The sequence below is a fragment of the Cyprinodon variegatus genome, unplaced genomic scaffold (assembly GCF_000732505.1).
Source record: "Cyprinodon variegatus isolate N-32 unplaced genomic scaffold, C_variegatus-1.0 Scaffold702, whole genome shotgun sequence".
In the NCBI taxonomy this organism is placed as follows: domain Eukaryota; kingdom Metazoa; phylum Chordata; class Actinopteri; order Cyprinodontiformes; family Cyprinodontidae; genus Cyprinodon; species Cyprinodon variegatus.
In genome coordinates, this window is record NW_015151155.1 from 408,371 (window position 1) to 418,915 (window position 10,545).

The 10,545-nt window shown below is 34.5% G+C and overlaps 1 protein-coding gene across 1 annotated transcript; it reads right to left on the minus strand.

Annotated features, from left to right (window-relative positions):
- Nucleotides 1–970: 970 nt before the first annotated feature.
- Nucleotides 971–5,719, minus strand: LOC107097496 (tumor necrosis factor receptor superfamily member 4-like). The gene is made up of 7 exons (XM_015394653.1): nucleotides 5,713–5,719; nucleotides 5,505–5,621; nucleotides 5,135–5,269; nucleotides 4,984–5,050; nucleotides 4,596–4,858; nucleotides 4,412–4,516; nucleotides 971–3,295 (listed from the first exon to the last, which is right to left on the minus strand). The coding sequence occupies exons 1-7, from the start codon at nucleotides 5,717–5,719 to the stop codon at nucleotides 3,213–3,215; spliced, it is 777 nt and encodes a 258-aa protein (XP_015250139.1). The 3' UTR covers nucleotides 971–3,212.
- Between the last annotated feature and the right edge of the window lie 4,826 nt (nucleotides 5,720–10,545).

Here is a 10,545-nt window from a genome sequence, read left to right on the forward strand (position 1 = left end):
TTCTTTTTGATAAAAGTAATTCTGCTTCATTCTATCTCTAATATCATAGATGTTGGAGCTTGGCCGGTTAGTGTTGTCCTATTTCTCTGACTGTGACCAACTGTACATGCTCTCTTCATCCTCTGACACGGGAACTGCCTGGGAGCTCATCTGCTTGCCTTTGTGTTCCTTGGACAGGGCTGCCTGTGGAGGTGGTTGACTCTTTCCTTTTGTATCTCTTCTTTCTGTATGCCTGCTTGTGTCTTTTGAACCCCAGTCGGCCTCGGCAGATGGGCGCTCACACTGAGCCTGGTTCTGCTGGAGGTTTCTTCCTGTTAAAAGGGAGTTTTTCCTCTCCACTGTTGCTGCAAGCATGCTTGGTGTGAGGGATTTCCTTTGATTCAATGTGTCCATGCAATCAGCTTAACCAGAAAACTTTAAATCAGTTTGACTATATGATCTGGTTGAACTGTCTCTGTAAACTGCCTTGCGATTACATCTGTTGTGAATTTTTTCTATTTAAATAAACTGAATTGAATTGAAATTTCAGTGACTTTGTTGGAATCTGTCAGAGTTACTGTATTAATGTTTTTGGTATGTTCTCAGCATTTTATTTGAAATGTAAATTGCATTATAAATAAAATGTATTAGTATTATATATTAACCCAAGAGCCTATTCTAAATCTGGTTATATCCCACCTGCAGTCTATTAGGTGCCATGATGAAGAGATACCTTCACCCCACCTGCTAGGTAGTCACAATGTTATGCCTAATAAGTGTTATTATAACTAGGGCAAATTTAACTGGTAACAACGAGGGCAATTTGTAAAACCAATCAACTATGATGTTTGAATTGGATATTGTAATATAAATCAAGTAATTCTACAATAATTTGGTGCTAAATGAGAGAAACAAACTGAAAATGAGATCTGAGTAGATAAATGTTCTTCCAAAAGCCACCGCTTTTATTACATTTTTAAATGCACCAGAACTCAGTACATCTTTTTCCAGCAATACATATAATTCAAATAAAAGACATATTGTACAAACAAGTAAATACATATTACAGTAGTAAAAAGAGAAAAGTAATACTAAAAGATATAAATAACTGGAATAAATGAATTATCTATTTACAGGAATTACTAAGTTTGGTTACAGCTAAAAATAAAAGAAACCCAACAGGTTTGTTTCGTAGAAGATATATTTAACTTCTTTGAAATGGCACGCCAACTTCCTGGATAAGTGACATTTACAGCAGTTTTGTGGAGGTACACTTTCCACTGCTTCTCTGTATAACAAATGTTCAGACCTACAATAAGTGCATCTAGCATGAAAGGTACCCTGTGCAAGTCATTTCTTATGCCATACAATCGTTTAAGAGCCCATTTTGCAAAATAAAATGTGAGTCTTAACCTTAGAGAAAAAAAACAACAAAAAAACTCTTAATGAAATAGATATGAGAGATCTGTAGAGATGCATATCTTCACTTGATGACTTGACTCAAGTCAGACCTGAGTCACAGATTTAAGTATTCAAGACTTGATTTGGTCGTGTTACAAAATACCTCTTACTTAGCTGCCTTGATGTGAAATGACTAAATGCTGTTTTAAAGTCAGAAATTCACCTTGTGTCACTAACATTTCAGGAAAACCTCATTATGACTTAATAACTTGAAATTTAAACCATAGGACTTGGACTTTGGACTTGTTAGTCTTGACCTAAGTCCAAGCTTGGGCATTTACCGTAGTAAAAAAATGAGACTCATATTCAGTTTAAGAAGGTTAAGCATTAAATGCTCTTTTTTCAATTTCCCAAATAAATTAAACACATCATTCTGCTCAGTGACATCCCAATTGAATTTAATTGTACTTTAGCAGTAGCACACTTATTTAGGGTGTAAATAACAGATAATTGTTTAAGGGTTGTGGCGCCCCCCTCAGGCCAAGCCATCCTAGGAAGGCAACCTTGCCGCTTTAATAAATAAAAACAATCATTGCTCATAGATTGCTCCAAAAGCTTTTCATTTGTAGTAAAATGTTGATTACTGACATTCACTACCATACTAATTGTAGTTGTACAGGCCAATAAATAAGCATTTCTCAGAAATGACTTGGATAGGCTATATGTGCCTCTTTATATGGATAATGTAAAATGATTTTGAAGTAAACTAAAATAAACATATGTATATGTATCCAACTGATTTTTTTTTTTTTTTTGTCCTATCCAATCTGAAGACTCAACACTTTCTGGAAAAAATATCTCTTAGTATGAAGCTGTTGATCTCCAGCTTCTATCAGGTAGATTTTAAAACTCACAAACTCAACCAGGCTCATGAAGCTACTTGGTGCAGATCTTTTTTTTTTTTCTTTTTTTTTTTTTAAGTAAAATGGAAATGGTGAAAGGTAATGGGGTCAAAGTTTCATACTCCTCTCACTCTCCTTATCTGAGAAATATTTCCAGAAAGCAAAAAACAACATGAAAGTGTTCACTTTCAAAACATCAGTCTTTCCAAATACAGGAAAGCGAGAGAAAAAAAAAAAAAAAAAAAAAGATAGTAAGCATCTCTCGGTGGGAGGACAAATTAGAAATCCATTTTGCTCCACCTGGTACTTCCCCTAACCCCACATATCTCTGAAAGCATTTTTTTTTTTTCTTGTTCTGTGCAGAACAGATGCAGCTAGTGGAACAGACTGAGAAAAAAAAAAACGCATAACAAAACATTGAGGCTGAGAAGCTATTACAAAATAACAGATAAATGTTGCTCCACTATTTTTTAACACCTTATTGTATATTCTAACTGTTTGATTATTCAAAATGAATGTTTCTCAGAGATGTCCCAGCCCTATTACTTATTTAACAATATAGAATGTAAGTAGGTTTATAAAACCTGCAGAAACACACATGTAAGTAGCAATTATAAAATCTAAAGAGGTATAAAAGTATTTGTAATAGGGGAAAAAATGTTTACATACCGGTAAAAGGAATTCACAGTTTAAAAAAGCGAGGTACATTTCTTGAACTTGAAATACCTTATAATGTATTACAACATAACCAAGGTCAAATATTAACCATAGTCCTGGTTGAAAAAGAAATATTACAATATAAATGATTTTGATGTATGTCTAACATGCAACAAATGATATAAGGTGAAATAAAGGGATCTATAATAACTTTAACCAAGAGGATTCACTGAAATAAAGGATGAGGATTTTAAATCCAAGGAAAGCCTTATTTCAGGGCTCTGGATTGAGTTTCAAAGAGGACTCACTGCCATCGCCGCTTTCCTCAACTGGCCTGCGACACAAAGAGTCCTTGGCTGCAAGCATAAACAGAAAAATACTTAAAGAAAAAAATATTAACTCCACATTTTATTACTATTTTAATCATGTTATGTCACCCCACACTGGATTGTTTAGGAATGACTGAATTGTATTAAAAACACAAATGTTAAAAATATATATATTAAGAAACAATTAAAAACAGGTCAATCATTCAACAAAATATGTGAACATGTGCATATTTCTTACATTAAATATATATATTTATTTCTTGATTTAAATTTAAAAGGGTCGATTACTTTTATAACAGAGGCTACAAACATCAGCTTATCCCAGTCTAGACTGAATCAGATTCTTTTCATCAGCGAAAAGTGAAATTTACCAGCAAGATCCTTTCCCTATAGCTAGCTTTTACAAGACTATTCAAATGCAAATATAAATCTCTTTAGTATGAAATTAACTAGTATTTTTACTATCATCAGAACATATACGAGAGGCGTTCAATAAGTAATGCCCCTGGGTCACTTCCAGATGTTTGATCGAGCTGAAATTTTGCATGTGAAGCATTTTAAATCTCTATAGATTAAATAACAAATTACAGCTCTGAACTAATTGTGGTTTCTGATTTACTGGTGTTAAAACTGAGTCAAGTCTGAGTTTTTGCATTTGAAAGGACACGCACAATGGGAGAATTTTGATCAAATGAAAGTAACTTATAGTGATAATGTCCCATAACATAACCTTGTAAAACATTTTGGAAGGTCATATAACAGCCATCATCACCATAAGTTACTTTAATTTCATCAAAAGCCTCCCGAGGTGTGAGTCCTTTCCAATGGAAAAAACGGATTGCTGCTCGACACTCAACAGGCTCAGTTTTCAGAAACCACAAATAGCTCAGAGCTGTAATTTGCTACTTACCGGTAATCTATAGAGATTCAAATGACTTCACATGCAAAATTACAAATATCTGGCAGTGGGTCAGGGGCATTACTTATTGATCACTCCTCGTATGCCAGTGTTCTCAAATTTTTGAGGGCACCCATGAATCAAATAGTTTCTCTAGAATGCACTTAAGCTATGCAGGGATATCCCTGAAGACTGGAGTTTGAGACCATGGATAAAAGCCCATGTTTACTTCAGTTGTATCTTACTCTGTAGTGCTTGTTTAGTCCTCCAGCAGGGAGTGATGTGTAGCTTGCAGGTCATAACCGTTAACACGAGCAGTCCAACAATTCCCAAAGTGAGAATGGCCGTACCTGGAATAAAACAAGGCAGGTCTGCTGTAGATTACAGCGCCTTAAATTTGCGGAGAACAGAAGGCAGGAAATGTCTTACCAACGTGATTGCTAGTGTTTGAGCTCGGAAAGCTAGGCTGCACTTTTTTTCTCACAGTGGTGGGTTGAACAGGAGCTGTGGTGGTGTTAGAGAGTGTCTTCTGTGTTTGAACCCCCTCGTGTGGAGGATGTGTAATTGAGAGCGAGGGGAAAACCTTTTTAATGACAGCAGGTGCTGTAGTGGTCTGGCTGCCATTTAACACCTCGTTACAGATGACGTCAGAGGTGGGGGTTCCCTCTTTTTTAATTCCTGCGGATTTACAGCTGGAATTAAAAAAAGAAGAGGAAAGAATCATGATTTTCAGTTACATGTGTACAGTACTTGAGATGTCAGTGTAAAATAGTGTACATTTATATGATTAAAACAGATGGGAAAAAAAAGGTCATACTCTTTCCATTTTTGACAGGATGTATCATAGCTTGAGCTGAAATATCCATCCTGGCATTTTAAACACTCTGTCACCAGAAAATTATAAACATTTATTGAGGTTTCATCTTTGACTTTTATAAGTAAAAAAAATAAATAAATCATTACTTTACCATTATCTTTAAGTCCCGATCCTTTTTCACATATACAGATGGAAGATTCCTTTGAAAATGGAACAAATCCTGGCCGACATTCACATACTGTATTTGTTTCCTTAGTGCATTTCACTTTGACTCTACTCCCTCTTGCTGCAAAAAAAAAAACATAAGAAAAAATAACATTTAGAATTTAAACCAGAGAGATATTGGTTTTATTTGTAACACAAAGTTTAAAGCAACCAAAAAGCAAAAATCTGCATTTAATAGGCCTATTTAATTCCTCTTCACTTAAATGTCAGATCTAAATTTTCATTTGTTTCCCACTACATGTATTGTGTATAGACACATTATTTTCAGTACATCTTGGTAAAGCCATATCTCCTACCTTCGTCACATCTTTCACATCCTGTACAACTTTTCGATTGATTTTCTGTTGGCTGAAAATACCCATCCTGGCATGGCAAACATGACTTCTTGCCATAAAGCTCAAACACTCTCTGGCCTACAAATGTCACATGGTGGAGGAAAAACAATTATTTAATAAAAGAGACACATTAGAAGCATTCAGAAAAATACGTCTTAATAATTATTACACTGCATTTTAAACAATCTGGCCTTTAAATAAAGACCACAAGCAAAACATTATTTTAAAAAAAACGACACAACTTTGGTCTTTATAAGTGTAGCATTTGCTTGACAGGAATAGGGTGGTGATAAAACAGAAACAAAGTTTAAAAAACAAAGTCTTTACCTCTAAAAAGTTATTTTCCTTACCTTTTTTGCAAAGAAAGGCGTCTAAATCAACAATGATTTCATTCAAGGTCAAAGTTATTATGAGAAGATTGTACAAAATCATATTTAATTGTTCTCTGTCAGCTTAGCCAGAACAGTTTTTGGGTGCTGCACCACTATGATTGTGAAACAAGAACACGCAGAGACTTGTGGGGTTTTGTAGAGCACCTCCCACAATGGATTTTTTCACATAGACGTCAATTCCCCAATGACAAGAAAAAAAAAGTAAAAAAAAAAAAGAACAACAGCTTGATATGCAAAGAATTCAAGATTAAGTTACCATAACCAAAAAAAATATATTTCAATTATATTATATTTTTTTAAAACTTAAAACTGTCTTGTTTAAAGATTAGAGCAACATCCAAGCACTTTAAAAAGGATAAGGGTTTAAGTTGTAAAAAAACAAAAAAAAACAGCTCTTTTTACCATCTTTTATGGTTGATTCAGCTTCCAAAAAAAAAAAAAAAAAAAAAAGGAATCTCCAGGATTAATTTAAAATTTAATCTCAGATCCCTTGCTTCATCCTTAACCTGTCTGAGTCTGATCATTTCTGGGTCCAACGTAAAAAAAAATTTTTCTGATACTTTTTTTTTTTAAATGATGGTGGTCAAAATTCTTTTTCTACTAACATAGATGCATTTCTGTCAGATGTGACATTTCTCAAAGAGACAACTGCATTGAAAACTAACTTAAGCATCTACTATTGTTAGGACATTAGCAGGACTGCTCCACTTCAGTCAAATTTTGTCAATATCAGTCAGGCACTCATTTGGTAATTTCAATAGCAATAGTTAGCATTAGGCTACAAGTTTGTTTTTTTAATTAACCAACCTGCATGTTTTGCAATCTTTGCTTTCATAGACTGAAACAAATACCTTTCCCATATAACCCATCAATGCAGAGCTTTATTGATCATTATCACTGCTGCACTTTAGAAATGGAAATGTCTTGAGAGCTGTACTGAACAAAACTTTGTTTTTGTATGCCGTACTCTTTTTGTTTACTAAATGACTAAATGTCTGTCTAAGTCTGATCATTAAGCAGCTTTAAATATCCAAAAAGGGCTGTTTTCTTTGTAGCCTAAAAGTCCAGCTAGAAGTGAAACTTACCACAGGCTGGTTTTTATCTAAACCATTTTCTACTGAATAAGGAACAAAGTTCATGCATTCTACTTAGAAAACTGACGAAATCCCTCACTAGCTTAGATATTTATTTTTCCAATAATCAACGGAAAATCTCCAGTTGTATGTTGTGCAAGAAAACAGTCCTGACTGCATCAACCTTTTTTTTTCACACTGAGGCTCTTGAACCTTTCTAATAAACAGTTTGGGTAATGTGAGCGACCGAGCCAAAGAAAAGTCAGAAAGGCACAGGGAAGTTTAACCAATTTATTTACAAAAAAAACATTTGAACTCTAAACATAAATCTGGGCCCAAAAAGAAAAAGAGGTCAACAAAACCAAACTTAAGAAAACCAACTAAAGTATTAATTGACCTAACAAACTGACACACAAGGGGAACATATACTCGCTGATCAGGAGTGAAAATTACATAAATCTACTTAAACAAAACTACAACAAAATTACAAAAAACTAACAAAATGGAAAAACTTAAACCTTCCCATTCCTCTTTTAAAATAATTGGAACAGTCCAATTAAGTCTCAGTGCCACTGAAATTCTTTGCAGCTGGGACTCTTGCTTAACTGGCCCAGCCAAGCCAACATGGCAGCATCACAGAAAGAGGCAACTCAAATGAAAAGTATTAGTTTAAAGTAAACCATACAATTTCAAGAGGGCAAAATAAGTCAACTATTTTAACTAAATAGTTAAACAACGCCAAATCACATAAGTAAAAAGATTTAATACAATGTGGTAAACCAATATTAAGTGACTCATTTAGATAAAAAGAATTACCAGACCATTTAAGAAAAAGTCCTCGCCACCCCAGTGAGTGAGTTAACCTACTGTTAAGATGTGCTCCAAGGTGAAGCAGAAGGGCTGCATAGCCAGGTAATGGCATCTGATACAGCTGTTTGCATCCCTCATCCTTTGCACCCACTGGAGGACTTTATGATCAATCTGCGGTATGAACTCCCTTCCCAAGAGGTAATACTATAGAGTCAAGAGCCCACTTGATTTCTAGGGTCTCTTTTTCCACTGTAGAATAACGAATCTCCCTTGGGAAAGTTTACGGCTGATGAATGCCACTGGATGTTGGTCTCCTGGTAGACCATGCAGAAATACTGCTCCTATTCCCCTCTCTAGGGAAAATAATAGCTTTTCAAAGTCAGGGCAATGAAGAACTGGGTTCTTACCCAAAGACTGCTGAATGTCCTTAAAAGCTGCCTAAGCTCCTTCTGTCCACTGGACCTCCATAGGATATTTTGATCCAATCAAGTGGAGCAGTCCTGGCAGAGAAGTTAGGGATAAATCATTGAGAGAATCCAGTCATCCCGAGGAAAGATCTCAGCTGCTTCCTGCCTTTGGCAGATCATCTTAATTACCCGATTAGATTATGGGCAAATACACTGATATTAAGTAGCTTTTACTTTTTTTCTTTTTTTCCTCTACCCCTATTACAGAACCTACAAGATTTGTAATTTGAAATTACAAATCTTGCATTTCAATCTCAATCTTAATTTGCCTTTATCTGTTTAAATAAAGGTTTGATTGAAAATTTAAACAACTTGGTAACTAGGAGTGTGATATGATAAAGCAAATAACTTGTTTTTTTTTTTCTTTGTATTTTTTATTATGGCAACACTTAGTTTTCCGGTGTTTTTAAAAGTCTCCATTATAATAAAGGTTATTGTGAGGAAATGAAACGTTATCTTCAAAGGCTAAATTCTAGAATAGAAGTATTTTACGTGTCTCTTATTCTTCAGGGAAAAAAGTACACTGTGGTTAAAGTAGCGGAAACCCAGCAGTCGGCTGTTGTTCTGCCAGTAAGAACATGGCCCTGTGCATTTTTGCATATGGAGTGCACATGGAAATAACCACACATTTATGATTAACCTGCAAGATATACAACCACTCACATGCCTCGTAGTGAACGGATGTAGAGCAACACCTCTGCTCAGGTTTGAAGTCGCTCTCGTTTAAGTCAAATTCACTCTTATCTTTAACTTGAAATTACAGAGATTAGTAAACATCTTAAATATCAAAATTGCAGAGAATTTGTTTCTCTTTTACTTCATCTAAACAATAAAAATTTAAACTTCAAATAATTTGAAATTGGAGAAAGTTCACAAAACTGTTGCTCTGATAGGGTAGCAAACCACATCCTTTCTTCTTGGATTCAGTACGTTTACGATCCCTTTGAATATCTTCAATGCAGATTTCTGGTTGCTGTGTGCTAATATGGTTTAATTTATCTTAATAAAAAACATATTATTTCATTTTTGCTTTTTTATTTTCTAAATGTGCCATTTCTAACATAGCTTCATATTCAAGCAAAAATTAACATGATTTTTCTAATCTTTTAAAACTTGAAGGTGAATCACGTATGCCTAATGCTAGCCGATACACTCCTCAAATTAGTTCAACTGAAACAATTTAACAGGTAAGATTAAGATGTTGTGGTTTAAATTATGCTCTTCTGAGAAATGCAATGTCATCAGTGCAGACTTTGCTTTCTCATTAGAGGAAAATTACCCATAAACCACTTAGTTTGCTGAAAAACAAAATCTGCCCTGTGATGATGCAACTCAACATATAATGTGCCTTTAAAGACCCATGGCTGGAAATGTCATCTGCTTAGCAAAGCTTTTTCACTATTGTATTAGAGAGTTAACGTCAAAAAGAGAGAAAATTAGTGTATGCAGAATCTGACTTGGTTACAAGGCACCAATTTTGATTTAGGTATGTGGAAAGCATGTTAATACTGGATTAACTATAAGTATAGATAATATAAACTTGTGCAAATAGTCCATGTATTATACGTATAGTGCAATCTCCATGAGAGTAAAGAAACTAAAGTGAAGCTGCAGTATTCTTTACAAAAAATAAAATGTGCTATGTTTTTATTCCCCAAAATGGAATATTATTGTGTGTATCTGGTTGGGCATTTAAATAACTATATTTGTAATGTAATTTATGTTATAAGAAAATTATTCATATAAAGTAGTTTTTCAAGTTTTACCTTTTTGTTCTTTTTCCCCATACTTTTATGAAGTGAAGTCAATCACACCTTTATAGACAGGATGTGTTCTGATGTTTCTGGCAATGACAGCAGCAACCTTTACCTGGAATAACAAGGGAGGAAGACTGTGGTTTGTCTGAGTTTATCTGTAAACTGTGAAAAAAGAAAAAAGCTAGCTTACTAATGACAGTGGTTTGACTGATGTAGCACTATTTAAAGTGTAAAAGGACTAGGTGGAAGAAAATCAGAAGACTAGAATTCGTCTACTGGAGCCGTTGTCAGTAATCAATAAAACGACACAAAATAACTGCTTTCAATACCATGTATTAGACAAATTTAAAGTAAACAATACAAGACAACATACATAGAACCCGAAAATAAATACAAAAAAATATATATACACAGTACTGTGGCAATCCTTTTGTTTGTGCACAACTGGTCTTAAATTCCCCGCTGATCAGTCCAGAGTCTAACCTGACACACATTCAGAAATT

What these genes read in the sequence shown, in the direction of transcription:
- LOC107097496 (XM_015394653.1), bottom strand. An exon ending in ATGTGAAAGATGTGACGAAG is followed by an intron (nt 5,270 to 5,504) that starts GTAGGAGATATG and finishes TTTTTTTTGCAG; the next exon opens with CAAGAGGGAGTAGAGTCAAA. An exon ending in TCCTGTCAAAAATGGAAAGA is followed by an intron (nt 4,859 to 4,983) that starts GTATGACCTTTT and finishes TTTTAATTCCAG; the next exon opens with CTGTAAATCCGCAGGAATTA.